General features: G+C 49.4%; 1 protein-coding gene across 4 annotated transcripts in view; it reads left to right on the forward strand.

Annotated features, from left to right (window-relative positions):
• The window catches only part of GAD1 (glutamate decarboxylase 1), a 42712-nt gene that overhangs the window by 915 nt on the left and 22239 nt on the right, over positions 1-19558 (forward strand). For 2 of the 4 annotated variants that reach the window (NM_001009225.1, XM_019835946.3), the window contains 5 exon segments: positions 556-700; positions 4114-4176; positions 10224-10382; positions 11745-11987; positions 18134-18224. In NM_001009225.1, the coding sequence (NP_001009225.1) occupies positions 619-700; positions 4114-4176; positions 10224-10382; positions 11745-11987; positions 18134-18224 (638 nt within the window). In that variant the 5' untranslated portion in view covers positions 556-618. 4 annotated transcript variants of the gene reach the window in all.

Consider the following 19558-nt stretch of genomic DNA (forward strand, 5'->3'; position numbering starts at 1 on the left):
ATATGACTCTTTTTTCCCCTCACCTTGTCTCACCAAAGTCCCCGGTCCCCGGAGCAGTTACCCTCCTTCTTTCCAGGGAATTAGCCAGACACAACAACGGGAACCAGACACCGAACCAGACGTGCCCGCCCCGTGCGCGCTCCCCCCGCCTGCCCGCCCTCAGGCTGCTGAGAGCCCAATGGGGCTGGTCGTGGCTCGGCTGGAAAATCGCACACTGAGCCTCCCGTGCCCTCCTACCCCTATCCCCCGCACCTCCGCGTTTTGCACTGGCCTTGGGCTCCCCTAGTCTCTGCGCTGCACTCCAGGTCACCCCGCTCCGCCGCCAGACTGGAGAGCAGCCCTGGGCTACGTTGCCCGCGCCAGAGTCCCAGAGATCGCGCGCACGTCTCCTCCTCCCCTCGGCGCACCCCGACCCAGCCGGTTAGGTGCCCTTCCTCCCGCCTCTCTGTCCCGAGCCCAGACTTCTGGGGGAGCGTCCGCGCCCCCAGCTGCTCAGTCGCCTCCCGCGCCGGACCCCGGAAGCCCTCCCCGCACTGCTCTCGCTTCTCTTTGCAGCCTGTTCCTGCGCGCGACTGGCCGAGGACCCCGGACAGCAGAGGCCCCAGGACGACCGAGCTGATGGCGTCTTCGACCCCTTCTTCGTCCGCAACCTCCTCGAATGCGGGAGCGGACCCCAATACTACCAACCTGCGCCCCACAAGTAGGTTCTGTCCCAGTTTCCTATCAAATAGACTGCGGGGAAGATGGGGGCGCTGGGACGTGAGGAGGCTGCGCTGACGGAAAGGGAAGGGGGAACGCAGAGATGATGGAGGCTGGAAAGAGATGGGGCCCTGACCTGGGTCCTGGCCAGAGGTCGTTTGACTGCCAGGGATGCCAGGAGATTCTGGGGCGCTGGAGAGTAGGAACCACACAAGGTTCCAGCAGCGGCGATCGTTGGGGGCTTCGCTTCGGGGGAGGGACGGACAGAGAGAGTATTGTTTTTGTTGTGTGCGGTTTCTTCGCTTGGTGGGACGACTGGGGTCAGGGCAGAGGGCGGTGTGAGGAGACTGTAGCCTCGGTGGGAATAGAGTTTTCTGTCTCCAGCTCTCGTTGAGCGGAGATCCGGCCCCCCTCCTCCCTTCCCCCCGCGCTGTGCTCGAAGTCTATAATCAGCGGAAATTTCGACGTTAATTGCAGCTTTTAGAAAACTCGGGGTCCCTAATTGCTGGAAATTTGCGTCGAGCTATTGACGAGTGAGGGAGAAGCCAGGAGTGAGAAAGGTGCACAAAACGGTTTGAGATCGAGCCTCGACATTTCAGGCAATTAATTACATCTCAGACCAAAAAAAGAAAAAAGAAAAGAGAAAGCAAGGATCGGGCAGCAACCTGAATGGAGAGAGGTGGGGAACTAGGAAGGGGCAAGCAGCTTTGCTAGGGCCGAGGAGAGGGCACCCATCCTTTCTCCGGGGCAGGAGATCTGTTAGCAATGGACAGATTTGGAAGAGAGAAAAAAGGGGGAACCAGATACAAGGCGGGGAGGGGGGGGGACGGCTTTATGCTTCCCCACCTCTAGCTCAGTGTGCTCCTTAGCCCATTTCCAGAATCTGTCTTTAATTTAGATGTATTTCCTACCTTTCTGTAGAAGCGTGGCGATGAGGGAATTGTTTTTCTTTTTTCCCATTTTGGATTGATATGCGCCCCCCCACACACAAACACACAAATCTATCAGCTCCAGTAGTAACAGCCCCAGAATTTCTATATAAGAGGGGCTTAGGAGTGGCAGTGTGGTTAGAAGAGCTTATTGCTACGCTTTTATGGCACTTTCTATAAGCTTGAGAAAATGTCAATTGTTCCCATAAACGAAGGTGGGGGATTGTTATCCGGCAAGCCCCCTCTCCAATTCTTTGGCGCAGCTACTGGCTCCTGGCCCCGGAGACCGGGGTTTAAGTCCTGAGGTTGCGTTTCAGTTCCCTTTGCAGCTCCCTCTCCCCGCCTCCCAGGCGAGCTACAATTACCCACACAACAAAGAGGGGCTCGGGAGAGCCGCCAGCCCTGGTGGCACGTGAGCCGGGCACTGGCGGCCGAGCTGGCCGGAACAGGCTGGGAGGAACGCGAGGCCTGCCCGCCTTTGTCTGTTGCTCTGGCCTTGATGGATTTCTTTTCCAGACCTCTCCACATTTCCCGCCCCTTTTTTGTTGCCTGATAGGGCTGGGCGATCGCTGTGTTCACCCACCTCAGAGTCCTGCCCGCATCCCACCCCACCCCTGTTAACCTTACCCCCGGCGGTAGCCCACGGTCTAACGCACACGCCCAACCTCAGGGGCGAGAACCAGTGGAGGCGCTGACCTGAGTCCGCACCTGGCCTGGCGCGCCCGGAAGCCACCGAGGCAGAAGGAGGATAGTCGAGGACCCTGCCTGGGAAGAGCGTGCGGCACCTGTCCTGAGAACGCCGTCAGTCGCCCCCCAGCAGCCTAGCTGCGGAGCGGGCATCCTAAGCTGCAAGAGCTTGCCCGGCTCTCTACCGGCTCTCACCCTCCCTTGCAGACACACCCTCTACCCGCCTGCTGGCTCCGTTTCTCCCTCCAAGCTCTCTTGGGAGGTGGCCTTGCTTGATCCGCACAACCTTACTCGACCTCCTGCTCCAGCGACCCCTTCTCCCAGCTCTCCGCCACTCGGTCTCCTGGACCTTCCTTGAGCCAAAGGGGATCACTCACTTCCTTTCCTCATCTTTCTGTCCCTTTATTTCACTATAACCCCCCAACTCTGAAAGGCAGTGCAGTGGGTCTGAACGCCAATGTCCCAGCTGAGTAACCTTGGAAAATTCGCCTAACCTCTCTGAACCTCAATGTTTTTATTTGTAAAATGAGCATTAAGATTAACACTCTTCTTGTTTCACAGGGTTGTTCTGAGTATTAGTGGAGATGCCGTTTAAAGCAAAAGCACTTTATTGAGTGGAAATAGCTCTTTACCCGCCAGGTATTATTATAAGGGTTTTGCTTTCGCACCGATTTGCTGTCTGAGGCAGGAACTCCATCTGTGACCTGCTGTCTCACTGACGTCGGTCTATTTCTTCTCCCCGCTGGGGCTCTGTTGTGCCTCGGGTTTAATGGATGTCACTCTCCTTATCGCCACCAACATTCGCGCGGGGCTGAAAGGCTGGGCCAGGGTGGGGTGGGGGATGGGAATGATTGGAGGCGCCTTGCTTTGAGAGATACGAAGGGTATTTCACGCTGGGCCCACCACACCAGTTAGAGTGCGGGCGCCACAGGCACCCCCGTGCACCTTCCTGGAAGCCGAACCTCGAGGGCAGCATAGACCCTGAGGAGTTTGAGCCTGGTAATGAAGGAAAGCACAGCAGCAGAATGGTCTGCCATTCGGACCCGGAGGAAAGGCGCCCGATTCCCTTTGCGTTCTCCCGCTCCACACCCGAGACGTCCGAGGGAAGGGTTAATGAGGGGCAGGTTGGGAAGAAGGGATCGGAGATGAGGACCAGAGGCGCACTATTGTTTCCCGATTCTGGGTCCGACTGAAGAGCAGCCATGCGAGCCCGATCATCTAGTCAAATACTATTTTTCACCCAATTAATTCCTGAACTCTTCCGCGACCCCATTTCATGCCAGTTTATTTTAAGCTGCCACTCGGCTGGAGACCCGCCAAGAAATTATGAGACGTTTTGGTCCCAGATGCCTCTGTGTTCCCTTTCCGGGCTGCTGTGGTCGCCCTTCGAGTCCGCAAGGCGGAGGCCAAGGGACAGGGCCTGGAGGGTGGGTCCTGGGTAAGGAGCGGCCTGGCCCCGTCTTTTGCACGTGGGTTGGGGCCTGTCCCACTCCGATCCTGCCTCCCCAGCTCCCCTGCCAGTGTCGCTTGGAGAGACGGGCGGGTCCCATGGGTTCTCGGCCTTCCAGAGACCCCGTTCTATAACTGAAAGTGGGAACAGGAAGGGAGTGTGATGGGCCCCCGAAGGGCACGAGTCTGCCCGTCGGCGCACGGATCTGGCTTCTTGCTCCTTTCACGAAGGAGTTTGTATTGAGGAGCACTGGCGAAAGACCTGCCTCCTTCTCCCCAGAACACATTTGCCCTCGACCCGGTCCCCCACGTTCCGAATCTCACTGATCGCACCTCTTTTGCTTTTTAGCATATGACACCTGGTGCGGCGTGGCCCATGGATGCACCAGAAAACTGGGGCTCAAGATCTGCGGTGAGTGAAAGGGCCCGCTGGGGCCTGGCGGGCCGGCGCAGCTCGCGGGTTTTGGGGGTTTGGGAGAGTGGGGCGCACGCAGAAGGAGATCCAATCTCTTGGGTTTGGCTTTCTAAAGCCCCGACGCCTAGCGAGACGCTCCTCTACCTGTCTTAACCCTCCTCCGCCTTTGCTAGACCCGGCCGGGAGGGACCTTTTTTGCTGGAGTCCGGGACTAACCAAGACACGGCGGGACTTCCCCGGTCTAAGGCGAGAAAGCGCGAGCACAGCGCCCCCTCGCGGCAGCCGGGCTCTTCTTGCCCGGCGTCCGGGTCGTTCCTACGCGTGCGCTCAACCTGCGACCAGAGGGTCTGGCAGAAAAGGTCAACTAGTCTGGTCTTGGAGAGCAGGCCTAAGGCACGGTTTCCGCCTGAGGCGGAGGCTGGCAGGTCGTGCCCCCTACCCCTGCCAAACGTACGTTGACAGTGGCCTCCCCAGTTTGAGAATTTGCTCCGATATGTCATAACGGATTCAGATTTCGTTCTTTCATTCTTTGCCTGCAGCCCCCGGTGGCCTGCCTGGGGGAGGTGTGGGCGGGTGCAGTCCGGAGGGTTTGCGGAGCCTGCCCTTGAAGGAGAGGAGGGTAGGAAAGCGGGGCAGGCGGGGGCGTGGGGCCGCAAGAGGAGAAAGGGGGTGTCGGGCACGATTTGCCAAAGAGGAAGAAAAATAGATCTGGGAGCTGGAAAGGAGAAAGAACCTTTCTCCGGAGACGTGATGGTCTGAAATGAAAACGCCCAAGGGCTGTAATTTTTTTTTTTTTTTTTTTTTTTTTTTTTGTAAGGGAAAAAGGAGATTTGTTCGAAGGGACACAGCTGAGTGGCTCCGGCTGAACAATGAGGACTTGCTTTCCTTGCTACATTTCACCGTCTAAAATCTCTAACCTTATCGGGCCAGAAAATACGGACGGGCAGGGGGCGGAGGGGCGGGGGAAGATTAACGAGGGGCTTATTAAAGAGCCATCCGTCAGCGGCTGCGCGCGGGAGATAGCGGCGGAACGAGTACGGGGCACGCCCGCCCCAGCCGCGGGCGCGGGCCGGCCACGGCGTGTTCCCCGGGCCTGCTCTTCCAGCTTCTCTGCGTCCGGGGGCCCGAGGAAGGCGGCAGCTGGGGCCGGAGCAGACCGGGGGCATTTAACGGCTTCTGGGAATTACCCTCCCTCCCCCGCTTTGCCGCGCGGCGCCCTCCCTGCGTTTCCGGGGCTCTGTCCCTTTGATCCAACAAGCAGCGTTCTCGGTGAGCAAGCGTTGCTCGACTAGACCCAGCCATCTTCCAGGGAAAGCCCAGCCCTGCCGCGCGGGGCGGCCCCGGGTTTGACCCTCTCCCCAGCACGCGAGGCCCGCGGGGCTAGGCCCGGGCCGCGTCCGCGCGCGGGGGCAGCTGGCCGCAGCCTAGCTTTGTTCTATAAATAGCCCCCTCCCCCCGCTGCCATTCCCGGCTTAATGGCCCGTTTCGCGCCGGGTCCCTTCGGCGGCCGCGGCGCTCAGCTTCTGCAGCCGTCATTGTCATGCAGCCGGGCAAGCAGAACTGAACGAGCCCTGGGCGCCCGCCGCGGTCGCGGGGAGGGCGGTGGAGACTTGGGATGAGCGTGGCCTTCCCCGCGGTCCTGCGCCTGCCTGGCGGGCAGCCTTCGTCCACCCGCATTCCCTGCGTCTGTCCTCGCGCCCCAGGCCTTGCCCTCTACGCCCCCCTCTCCGAGTCGGGGGAAGAAAAGGTCTAACTGCCCCCTTCGGGAGACACACCTGAAACGTCTCTAAAGAGTAACTGGGCAAGAAAGAGTTGAGCTTCCTTGGGTCTGAAAATAGGAGTCCCCGAGTTTGCATCAGGTTAGCCTGAGGAAGGACTCTGGAACATTTGGAGGGGACCATCCCCAGAGAGTTTCTCCTTTGTTTCTAAACACACACGTACCCCGACACTAATTTCAGAGAAGTCGCAACCTGTTTGACAGGAGGAGAGGCCTGGTAGTCTGTTGAGGGGAAATTGCCTTCTGCTAATAGGCAAGCTTTGGGGGCCACTCGTGAGGAGGCTTCACGTTAGGTTTGATTCTGAAAGGAAACAAAACCCCAGGCAGATTTAGTTTCCATACTTTGGGCCAACTCTGGCTGTCCAAAGTGAAGTCTTCGGTGTTGACCTAAATCTACAGCCTTCCCACCTCGCCCACGCACAGACACCCCAGCTCCCTTCCCCCCAGACATTCACCAGCCTGGATGCCGCCTTCTTGGCACTACCCAGGTTGGTTTGACCTTTCACATTAGGACGGGGTAAGAATTAATGGTCCTCTTCCAACCTCCAAATCCCCATTGCCCTGGGTGACTCCCCTAAACATCTTCAGTGCCTTGCCGAGATTCAACTCCCACCCCCTCTCCAACCTCCCTTCCTTGGAAGCCAGGGACTAAGCTGCGAGGAAGGCCCTGGGTCTCACCGGTGATGCCAGAATCCTCTGGGAAAATAATCAGGTAGAGAAAACCCAGGGTCTGCCAAGATGTAGAGTGGGGTAGCTACAGGCATGGTGGTATGACTTAAATAGAACGCGATGCAGGAAGCCCAAAGTTTGGGCTCTGGGTTCTGCTAACTTCTCACTGTGTCCTTGGCCCTCCATCACTTATGTACGCAGAGTTCTAAAACTGGCTACCAGTTACAGCCTCCGAGCTGGTTTACTTAGCCCATGAGATGTGGGTGTGTTTAATTTTGTGTCAGCTGCCATGCAACTTTTTTTTTTTTAGGTTTATTTATTTTGAGAGAGCATGAGCAGGCGAGGGGGCAGAGAGAAAGGGAGAGAGAGAGAGAGAGAGAGAGTGAGAGAGAGAATCCCAAGCAGGCTCCGGGCTGCCAGCTGCAGCCTGATGTGGGGCTCAAACCCATGAACCCTGAGATCACAACCTGAGCTAAAACCAAGAGTCAGTCACTTTAACAGACTGAGCCACCCAGATGCCCCCATGCAACTTTTAAACAATGAAAGACTTCGAATATTCTATATTTCTGGCTTCTCTTGAAGTAAAAAAAGGTGGGATGGGAGAGACCTGGCAAGGTCAGCCCATAAAAATCAGAAAAAGGGCTCCTTTCTTTAGGTAGATGCAATTCCATGCTACAGCTTGGTCAGCAAGAGCAGGGGGGGATGGGCTTCAACCCCCACTTACCCCTTGGCCATGTGCCCTTATGCCATGCACAGCTCACAGACACATTTGGAAACAACTGGCTCAAATCGAGTGCTTTCTGGCTCCCTACACTCTTTCCCCACTCCGTGGGCCCCCAGGCCTTTGAGTTTAGGGGTAGGGGTAAGGAATCAGCTTCAGGATCTCCTCACTGCCCAGAGGAGGAGTCATGACAGGGTTCACCTCCTGCTCCTGTTCTCCCCTTAAAGCTAGCTAGAGTGCTACAAGCTTGCCTCTGGTTTTCTCTTTGCCTCTCAGGAATGTTGAGCTGGATTACCAGTCACTCACAGGCTTGAACTAGGTTCTCACGGGTGGCATGCAGAGCAAGAGAGAATACAGTCTGCTTCAGTGGCAGGGACCCCTGCTTCCAGGACCCCTTGCTAGCCGGGGAAGTTGCCAAAGCACTGACTTCAATGTCACCCTCCACCTGGTCATCCTTGGAGAAGCATACATTTCTTTCCAGAGCCTCTCAGAGCCATGAGAGGTCTGGATCATTTACCTTTTGTGAGGCTCCCAATGTCTTAGAAAACAAATACTTGCCAAGAAATCATTATTCTGATAGCAATATGCAGTAAGAATTTATATAGCAAAGTAATGGCTTTAAACACAATTTATAATGCATTTTAAGTGTGCTATTCGTAAGTACAGGATTGATAGGAAACATTGATTCCTAGTGCACTCCAGGAAGTGTGGCCCAAGGATGAGATGCAGATTTAAAGTTGTGTCATAATTGTCATCTCTCAATACTATCAGGACACGTCTGGGAATGCCTGTGTCAGCACCTCCTTTGGAGATAACATCCCAAGCCTACATCAAGGTCATAGGTCCTGCAGCTGCCCAGAGGAAAGGCGTTTCTAAGGGGTTTCAAGGTAGAGACTTATGGCTTTCCCAAGAAGTGAGTCAGAGCCAACCAGAGGTCAGAGACCTAAAGAGTAAGAGTTCACCCAGTAGGACCTCATTTCTACTAGGCCACATGGTTTGTCTTTTTAGCCTGGCAAATTCCATAGCTCGCTGTTCCAGGAGCAGGTGAGCAGTCTTGGAATTCACGGGCCAAGCGCTCCTGCATCCCTGTGGCAAATGAGTGCTGGCCCCAGGTTTTGGACTCCGGGAGTTGTAGGGGAAATTCAGAAAGTAGGGGAAGAGGAGAGGGAAAGAATACAACCCCCATCTTTACATCCAACTGTGGAGCTTTATTATAGTGTCCTACCCCTCTCCTGATGTCCTTTGGGGCTCTAGCAATAAGTTTACAAGGTGAGTGCTGGGAAGAATGAACGGCCTGCTGCCTATTCTTCCCTCCAAAAATAGCCCCCTGCTCCTGTGTGTGGGAGGATTCCAATCACTGCAGCCTTCCCCCTGCATCCCTCCTTATTCCACCCCTCGCCACTGAATTGCAGTCCTGGGGAAGTAAAGCCGCATTCCCCAGATTAACTTGTCTCTCCTTGAACCTCCTGGGACTTTCCGCCAAGCCTGCCTTGTGATGTGCATGACTCCCCGAGGATCTTGGTACCTACAAAGACAGCTTTGGGGTCACCAAGAAGCTTAGAACGTTCTTCTTCTTTTCTGTGTGTTGCATTTGGGGCTAACATTGAGGCAAGGTTGGAGGAGATGCTGAGGGAAGGAGTGGGTCTGCAGGTCCCCAGCCCCAGAAGGAATGGGTGTAGATACTGAGGGAAAGAGGGTGCTCCTCCTTGGCAGAGTCTCCAGCTCTTTTGCCTCAACCTGCTTCTCTGTTGGCCACTGGTGCTTGTGCTGCTCACCTCAGATGGGAGAGATTTCTCCTCCTTCTGAGGAGCAGAGGTGAGGTGGTCTGAGTCCCACCCTGGGCTCGGAATTCAGTCTGTTTAGTTCTAGGATGGCTTTCTAGCTTTACTCCAATGTTGGTCACCATCTGCCAAACTGTAAGTTTGTGGAGGGTGGGAGATCTGTCTCATTTATCTCTATCTATCCCCTATCTTAGATGCTTAGCAAAGTGCTTTTCCACAATAGATGCTCAGTAAGGGGGGCGCCTGGGTGGCTCAGTTGGATAAGTGTCTGACTGCAGCTCAGGCATGATCTCGCACTTTCTGAGTTCGAGCCCTGCGTTGGGCTCTGTGCTGACAGCTCAGAGCCTGGAGCCTGCTTCGGATTCTGTGTGTCCCTCTCTTTCTGCCCCTCTCCTGCTCACACTCTGTCTCTCTCTGTCTCTCTCAAAAATAAACATTAAGAAAAGATACGTGCTCAGTAAGTATTTATAGAATTAAATGTCGGCACACATAAGGTCTTAGGCTTCCTTGTCTCTTTCCCCAGTACCTTTATTCAAGGAGAGGGGGTGGGGTGGAGACAGCTGCATGTCATGTTTGGGTCAGAAAAATTATACCTACATTCAACCCTGTGAGCATTACCTGGTGCCCGGGGAAAGCATGTTCCCTAACCCCTAGTGCTGGTCCTCCCTGACTCCTCCCTCTGCTGGTCCTCACCTCCTCCTTCCTCTGGTTGCACCTCCCATAAACCCAGTGCCGGCAGCATCCTCTCCAACTGTGTCCTTCCCCTTAAAACCCCATCCCGGGGCTAGTTACTGGAGTGGAAGCTGTCCAATCGACTTAATTCTGAGTTCAGTGTCATGTTCAGAGAGGAGGATGGGCTTTGCTTACTGTTTTCCTCTCTTGCATGACTGGGTCTGTGCCACTGATGACACTTGGCATTGCCCCTTCCCCGCCTGGAGGCCAGCAGTGCCAAAGCCCTTATATATAAAATGCAGATACTCTGCTTCTTCTCACGAGAAGCAAGAACCCTGCTTGGAGAGCAGATCTGGCCTGGCAGCTGACCCTCCAAGGCTGGGAATTTAGTGCATTCCCTCTGACCCGGCATCTTGTGCTACAGGCTTCCTGCAAAGGACCAACAGCCTGGAAGAGAAGAGCCGGCTTGTGAGCGCCTTCAAGGAGAGGCAGTCCTCCAAAAACCTGCTTTCCTGTGAAAACAGCGACAGGGATGGACGCTTCCGGCGCACGGAGACGGACTTCTCCAACCTGTTTGCTCGAGGTAGTCCCCACCCTCCTACCCTCTCCATGCCCCCCAACCCTCACCAGTCCTATCCAGTAGGTGCCTTGAGTTTCTTGACTTTTTCCTGTAATTATACTTCTGTTATCAAAAATGTCATTACTTTTTCTGAACTGTCAAGAAACTACTTTTCCAATATTTGAACGAATATACTCCCACCTTCCCTACTGCCTAGGACTTCTTCCTTGTGGGTCCTGGATGAGGGCAGTCAATAAAAACAGTCAACTCTGAAGACACTTGCAGGGGCAAATATGGTTTCATAGAATCTCTGAATGTGAAGAAATCTTACATATAAGAAAATCCAGTGATTCCCATGGTAGCAGTTATCCTTCAGGGTTGGCAGCAACAAGAAAATCACTCTGTGGGAAGCTGTGCGGCTGGGCCTAAAGACCAAGTGCTGTTCTCAAACTCCTTTTCCTTTTGGAGATCTTTCACTGATTACTGCTGTCCCCACAACTCTGGTCTCTGGAGGGTTTTCTCAGCCTCTCCTAAAACAGCTTGAAGGTAAACCTGCCCCCTTCCATTAACTCCCCACAGGCCATAGAGGCCAGACCCAAACAGTCAATAGGACTTCACTGAACCTCAGAGATAATCCGGTGAATCGATACAGAGCCTCATGTAGAGCCAATCAGCTCTTGCGCTATGGCTGACAACTGCAGCTGGGCCCCCTACAGTTTTCCTCCCTGCTTAACCCAGCCTGACTCTGCCTCCCACAGGCTAGAACCCAAAATCACCCCCAGATATCCCAAAGTCCAAACTCAAAGGATGAGGTCAAGAGGGAGAGAGGTGGGAGTTCCCTCTCCCACTTTTCTGAGCCCATCTCCTAGCTCTAGTTTTCTATCCAAGGACACTACAGCGGACCATTCTGTTCAGGGGAGGACCTCAGCCTCTGCCCACAGAGCCCTCACCCTCTGCCATCAATGATCAAGCATATCATAATGCCCAACCAAAAAGCCAGTGTCTTAAACAGATGTAGAGGGACACGCCTGGTCCCAGGGGAGCAAGACAGAGGCTCCTTCCATCACATACCTGACGGGCACTCAGTCAGCCTGCAAGTAGACCACAGTAGGAGTAGGCTGTTCATGGCTTCTCAAAGCACTCCATTCCACTTATGAGCAGCCTAACTCTCAGACAGTCTGTAAACCTTCAGAAAGTCTATGCACAACTTCTGTATATAGACATGTGCATTTTTCTGGGGAGACGGCACATCAGATTCTCAATGTGTATACATAACCTGGAATATACCAGGTCTGTAAAGCTGTCGTGGCTGATATTAGGGATGTCTGGACTAAGGCAATTCAGACACGAGCCAGGCAATAACCCCTTGTTGGCTTTCCCCCTCAGATCTGCTTCCGGCTAAGAACGGGGAAGAGCAAACTGTGCAGTTCCTACTGGAGGTGGTAGACATACTCCTCAACTATGTCCGCAAGACATTTGATCGCTCCACCAAGGTGCTGGACTTCCATCACCCGCACCAGCTGCTGGAAGGCATGGAGGGCTTCAACTTGGAGCTCTCTGACCACCCTGAGTCCCTGGAACAGATCTTGGTTGACTGCAGAGACACCCTGAAGTATGGGGTTCGTACAGGTAAGAGTGAGAGCCAGGCGGACGTGCAGCGGGAGATTCGCCCCCATTGCACCCTTGCCAGTTGAGGACAGCAAACTCATGTTCAAGGTGAAGCACAAACTCTGATGAGGGAAAGCAGCAACATGTTCAGCGACCACAGAACGACCTTGGACAGTGGCAGTGGGTGGAAGGCCTAAGTCTGGCAAAAGTTCATCATCATTTTTTGTTGTAAACATAAATTAAGAAATACAAACCCGTGGTGCTATTTCAAGTTCTGTAAAAAGAGTTTTCATTCTTGGTTTTAGGCTCTTCCCAACCTAAAAAGAGGAGAATGACCTGTCCCCTGCTTCTTTTCTCTCCTCCATTTCATGCCTATTTCATTCTGATAAATCTTACCCTTGCCTGCCCCTAAATCGGGGGAGAATTGGGCCCATTTCCCTCCCTTTCTGTATTAGTTTTCTAGGGCTGCCATAGCAAATTACCACAAACCAGGTGACTCAAAACAAGAGGAATCTATTCTCTCACAGTTCTAGAGGTTTAGAAGTTTGAAATTTAGGTGTGCAGGGCCATGCCCTCTTAGAAGATTCTTAGGCTCTGTCCTTACCTCTTCCGGCTTCTGGTGGATGAGGGCATCCTTGGCTTGTAGATGCATCACTCCGGTCCCTGCCTCCACCTTCACATGGCATTCTCCCTGCGAATGTGTCCACAGTTTTCTCTTATTTTTTTTTTAACTTTACTTATTTATATTTAGAGAGAAAGTGTGAGTTGGAGAGGGACAGAGAGTGAGAGAGAGAGAGAGAGAGAGAGAGAGAGAGAGAGAGAGAGAGAGAGAGAGAGAGACTGACTCCCAAGCAGGCTTCATGGCGTAGGTGCAGAGCCCGACACAGGGCCTGAACCCACACCCATGAGATCAGACCTAAGCCAAAACCAAGAGTCGGATGCTTAACTGACTGAGCCACCCAAGTGTCCCCAAAGTTTTCTCTTCTTATAAGGACACCAATCTTTGGATTAGGCCTACTCCAATCCATTATGGCCTCATCTTAATTTGATTACATCTGCAAAGACCGTCTTTCCAAATAAGGTCGTATTCACAGGAACCAGGGACTAAGACTTGATCATGTATTTTTGAGGGACACAGTTCAACCCACAACCCCTTCTGTTCTCTAGGCAAAAATGTCACACACATACACACCATTTGCACCTTACTCTAACCTCTGGAGTTTAGACAATCTGAGTCATTAAATCCTATTTCTAATAGGAGGCCTTTGAGGATGCCCTCTTGCCTCTTGTTTCATGTTATAGAAACCCTCTCTAGTCAATGGTCCTGGCCAAAGTGGTTACTTCCCAGGTGCTTCAAGTTGAAGGACTTTTTGGATCTCTGACTGGCTGTTTCTAAGCCTACGAGTGGAGCAATGGTTTCTCCTTCCTGCTGTTTTTCCCCCACAGCAGCTTGGCTTTCCCGAGCTCTTGCGCAGACAGATCTACAGGAAGTGGCAGTCCGTGGCATAGTTGCCACCACAGGGGAGCCCCTGGTAGCCCCTTGTTCTTTTTATTCTTTTTCCCTCTCCTCTCCTTTGTTATCCCTCTCACTCCTCCTAGTCACTTGAAAGATAGATTTAAGGCCAAGACTAGGGAGGTTGGGGGTGATGGAGCTGAGTGAGACTATTGCGTGTCAAAAACCAAGTGTTGGAATGAATAGGCTGGCCAAAGAAGCATTTTTAAATAAGGAATCCCTGGGGTGCCTGGGTGGCGCAGTCGGTTAAGCGTCCGACTTCAGCCAGGTCACGATCTCGCGGTCCGGGAGTTCGAGCCCCACGTCAGGCTCTGGGCTGATGGCTCAGAGCCTGGAGCCTGTTTCCGATTCTGTGTCTCCCTCTCTCTCTGCCCCTCCCCTGTTCATGCTCTGTCTCTCTCTGTCCCAAAAATAAATAAACGTTGAAAAAAAAAATTAAATAAATAAATAAATAAGGAATCCCAAACAGCTTTTGAGGTGTGCCAAGACCACTGAAACGAGTGTGGCTTCCTTGAATAACTGCAGGATGGACAAGACTTAATTATGCTATAAAGTCTTTGTTTGATTTTTTTTTAATTTTTTTTTTTAACGTTTATTTATTTTTGAGACAGAGAGAGACAGAGCATGAACGGGGGAGGGTCAGAGAGAGGGAGACACAGAATCTGAAACAGGCTCCAGGCTCTGAGCTGTCAGCACAGAGCCTGACACGGGGCTCGAACTCACGGACCGTGAGATCATGACCTGAGCTGAAGTCGGCCGCTTAACCGACTGAGCCACCCAGGCGCCCAGTCTTTGTTTGATTTTTAAAGAAAAGCCTGCTCATCAGTTTAGTTGCGGCTCACCTTGGTCTGATGGCTAACCTATCCCTGATGGAGATCAAGTAGTGTTATGTAGCCATACAAAGAAGAGTCAGGATTCTCCATGTGTGTTTTAGCTGGACTTGCTTTCGTCCAGTGTTTTTTATTTTGTCAAGTCACTCTCCACACACTTTCTCAGACAGGTGAGACCATGTGCTTTTATCACCAAAGCTCAGAGTAGTGTTGTCCCTCAAAGAAAAATTGATTTGTCATAATCGCAGCTCGTATTGCCTCCAAAACTGAAGCATCACATGGTCATAGAAGCATGGACTCTTATTAGACCAGTGTATGACTCTACTTAGATATTTAGCCTGCAGCCCTTCACCCCTGTTCCTCCAAGCAGCTTCTGGGAGCAGATATTTGCGTTTATAGAGTTTGTAATCTCTCAGGCAGTGTGAAACCTGTATCTCAAGGTGTTGACCCTGGGAAAGTATAATATTGCTGCCAGACGAAAATACAGCTCCTGGTGGCTGATCTGTAATTTAGATATAGATCAGAGTGATAGGGTAAACCCCACAGGTGGAAGGTGTTTTTTTAAGGATGTTAATAGTCAGCCAAAATAATGAATTGGGTTTTAATAAAGTGAAAACAGACTGATCTGGGTGCAGTTTGTAAAGAGATGATATTGGTATTGGAAATTTCTTTACAAATTAACAATCTCTGGGGGCGTCCAAGTGGCTCAGTCGGTTGAGCGTCCGACTTCAGCTCAGGTCATTATCTCATAGTTCATGGGTTCGAGCCCCTCATTGAGCTCTTTGCTGACAGTTCAGAGCCTGGAGCCTGCTTCGGATTCTTTGTCTCTCTCTCTCTCTGCCCCTCCCCCACTTTCTCTCTCTCAAGAATAAATAAACATTATGAAAAATTAAAAACAAACAAACAAAACCCCCCACAAATTAACAATCTCTGAAAAAGGAACTAGTATATATAGATTCTCTGTGACCTGAGACAGACTGGTCAGTCCACAATCACGGTAGATATACCAACTTCCTTGGTTTTTCTTTTTTAACTTTTTATTATGGAAAAGTTTAAACTTTTCCAAAAGTAGAATAGTACAATCAACCCTGTATACCCAACACTTTTATCAACTCCTGACAACTTTGTTTCACCTATTACCCTCCCTTCTCTGTTATATGGAAGCAAATCTCAAACATATTATTTCATCCATAAATATTCTTCATTCTCAAGAACTCTTTAAAAAATAAATAACCACAAGAGGCGCCTGGGTGGCTCAGTCAGTTAAGTATCTGGCTCTCAATTTTGGCTCAGTTCGTGATTTCATGGTTCATGGGATCAAACCCTATGTGGGGCTCCACGCTGACAGCACAGAGCCTGCATGGGATTCTCTCTGTCTCTCTCTCTCCCCCTGTCTCTCTGCCCCTCCCCAGCTCATGCATTCTCTCTCTCTCTCTCTCTCTCTCAAATAAACGTTACAAAAAAATAACCATAATATCATTGTTAGATCAAAAAAATCCGAAATTTACAGTTCCTTAATATATTCAATGTTTAAATTTTCAATGGTCTCATGAATTTTGTAATTCATAAATTATAATTTTATAATTCATCCCCCACATTGCAATTGCTCGATGTGTCTCTTAGTAAATTTCCCCCTCCATTTTTTATTCATTGAAACACTTTGAAAAATAACTTTCTCCCCCTCCCTGACTTTAGGCCATGTGCTGCTTAGTACCACACTTATCATCTGTTACTTCATTGAATATGGAGAATTGAAATTGAAGTTGAAAATAGGTCATTTTATTACTTGATAGAAATTTGGAGGCAGAATGCTGTAGTCATAAGATAAAAGTAAGATTTTAGACAATTTTGTTTCCTTTGTATATTCAACGGACAAAGAGATACTGGTTCACTTTTTTTTCTATAGAATTTTTTAAGTGTTTATTTGTTTTTGAGATAGACTGCAAGTGGGGGAGGGGCAGAGAGAGAGGGAGACACAGAATCCAAAGCAGGCTCCTGGTTCTGAGCTGTCAGCACAGAGCCCAACTCGGGGCTTGAACTCATGAGCTGTGAGATCATGACCTGAGGCAGAGTTAGACACTTAACCAACTGAGCCACCCAGGCGCCCCAATATGGTTTCACTTTTATTTGAGGACATTTGTGTCGGTCCATCTATCATTGTCCATCTTTTGTGTCTGCCATAGAGATGGCTTGTTTTGATACATTGTCAAAAAGTGTGATTGCATTTATTTATGATAAATTATATATACATATATATATATTCAGTCTTGAAATGTTTATTGTTGAAAGTTTTCAAATGGATATTGCATGTTTTTTAGTGGATATCAACAAAATTTGTTATGTTGCAGGAGATCTCATAGATTCTGCTGGCACTGAGCAAAGTGGAATCATTTTTTAGAGTAATCTACATAAATATCTGGAATCTGGCCCCATACTTACACTAAGCTTACTGTTTATGCTTCTTTCATTTTTTTCCCCCTGAAGATCAGTATTATTTTTTGAGGACTGTTGAGATTCAGAGATTGGTGTATTCTGATATAAGAAGTCATAGTCTGGATATTCTAAATGAGTCGCCATCACATCTAAGGAAGAATAGACATTTTCAGAGAGGGGTCTCAGACCAGGAACATTCAAACACCAGCTCTCTGACAGTTATTTCAGAGGCAAAAGCAATTTCTACTGGAAGCACAGCAGTCAGCATCTCTCTCTAATACCAGTTCTCTGTCACACACCCCTAGATAATCTATTGCATTGACACCTTCGTGACAGCCTAGCCAAGCCTGCTGATGTGGGATTGAGTTTTCCTGTGAATGCCAAGTTGGCCAAAACTTGGCAACAATCCTGAATTTGCTGAGAACAAAGTCTGTTAAAGCATACTTTGTGTTATAACCGGTTTTAAGGTTATATAGTAATAACAATTATTTTACCAACAACTTGATGAGTGAACGAAGCTATATTTGCCTCTGTTTCACAGAGGAGATGCCAGGTTATCTCAGCAATAAGTTTGGTTTAATGGTCACCTGACTATGTATGGACAAAAACACACTAATGCTTGACATCATATTTGAGTGACATAGAGACCCAGAGACATCGGGACCTGAGCTCGCACCGTCCCCGGGCTTGGTTTGGGCCACAGAGTCACAAATCCTCTCTGAGTCCTGAAGGCTCTCCTCCATCAGTAAATGTTGATTTGGGGTTAAATCCTTGGGATGTTCAATTAAAAGTTGAAACATTTATGGATAAAATCAGGACCACTCTATCCAGATTTGTAATTAAAAAAATCATTATGACAGAGAAGTTCATCTGAAAATCAATAAATTAGATACTGGAAAGCTTATTAGTTTCATGACATAGGATTTTTTTTTTTTTTTAACTTCAAAAGCATTCTGCTTCAGGGGCATCTGGGTGGCTCAGTTGGTTAAGCATCTGACTTCAGCTCCGTTCATGATTTCACGGTTCGTGGGTTTGAGTCGCGTCAGGCTCCATGCTGACAGCTCAAAGCCTGGAGACTGCTTCAGGTTCTATGTCTGCCTCTCTCTCTCTCTCTCTCTCTCTCTCTCTCTCTCTCTCTCTCTCTCTCTCAAATAAATTAACATTAAAATTTTTTTTAAGGATTCAGCTTCAGAAACATAAGTTTTGGGAACATCATTGATGCTAAAGGTTGGAATAGGGTAGGTCAATCTGCCCTCCCTTCCCCCATATCCTTGGGAAGTCCTGTTAGACTCTTGGGATAAAGAGCCCATCAGTGTGGCCAGCCTTTGCTTGGAAGATAGCTTGAAAAATCTGTGTTTGCCTTGATGCTTGCCTGTTACTCATTTCTCCAGGTCACCCTCGATTTTTCAACCAGCTCTCCACTGGACTGGATATCATTGGTTTAGCTGGCGAATGGCTGACATCAACTGCCAATACCAATATGTAAGTTCCGCATATTATTTTCATGTAAGCAACCAAGATGTGTGATTATGGCTTGTTGCTTTAAAAGCCCACTTCCAATGGTTCTATAATAATGTTATTACAGTTACCTTAGTCATCTTTTCTCTTAAAATCTTTTAAGTTTATATTAGACTAAGAGAATCCATGTCTCTTAAAGATGCATCTAAAGAGGTCACATTTTGGAGTATGATCTTGGTCTGTTTTCCCACCTAAGTACATTGGTCCTCATCACTTAGGGCATATTTCCTTCACAGTTAAAGCTGCCAGAAAGCCACAAACTAGTTTGACCCACCTATTGCTTACCTAAAAGTTCTAGAACAAAATTCAGCTGGTAGTGATATATATTCCTTTCAAAATAACTCATTGTTTTTCTGAATTTGACATTTTTTTCTGTACTTGAGTTGGCAAAACCTTCATTTGTTTCCAGTTTCCTATAAATTTATATGAAACTGACTCTAAGGCCCTGGAGGTGCAAGGATTTCCTGGGTAGTCTTCTTGCAATCACCCCCACGGACTCTTTTATATATATACTCCCTCTTTGGAGACAAGGACAGGTTACGAATTGATGGAGGGTCGTTATAGCCTACTGAGTACTGTCTTTTCTCTGAGCACTATGATCATGTTTTACCACTATCTATACACCCAGCCCATGGCACCACATTCTATTAAAATATCCAGAGGAAAATAATAAAACAAGTTTCTAACAATAATTTTTAAAATAACCATAGAAGAATTACATTAGTCACCGTGGAAATATTTAGAAAATAACCACCCACTTTCTAGGTTCATGGTGAAGTAGATTTGAAAAATGAATATAAGTGAAAGGGTGGTATTGTTTAAGATGAGAAATTCCATTTGACATCAAGATAGAATGTAAGTATTAAAGTTCGAGATATTCTATTTTTCTTCAACAAATTCCTACTGGCCACAAAACCTGAGAAGGCACTTTAAAATTATCTGTTGATACATGTGTGTTCCAAAGCTATTTAATGCTGTGACTCAAAATATTTAACTACATTCAGAAAAGTTTTTATTAATTAAGGATTCCTGCGTTGTTTGCTAATTTAAAACAGCAGTGACCGATTTTTAAAAGCAAATGTTGACAAGTGAGGTTTTTAGTGCTAAAAGGCACAGGAGATTAAATTGATTGAAAACAAAAATGATTTTCATGCTCCCTGTTTGCAAGTCATGGTCAACGTCACAGAGTGTGTATGTTGGAGCACCGAGGCTATGAAGAGACAAGAGGAATTGGGATCAAAGAGACAATTGCTTGTTTGGCCTCCTCTAACAAAAAAAAAACCTCACCTTTGCAACCT

This window comes from Felis catus, chromosome C1 (genome assembly GCF_018350175.1).
Source record: "Felis catus isolate Fca126 chromosome C1, F.catus_Fca126_mat1.0, whole genome shotgun sequence".
NCBI classification, from domain to species: domain Eukaryota; kingdom Metazoa; phylum Chordata; class Mammalia; order Carnivora; family Felidae; genus Felis; species Felis catus.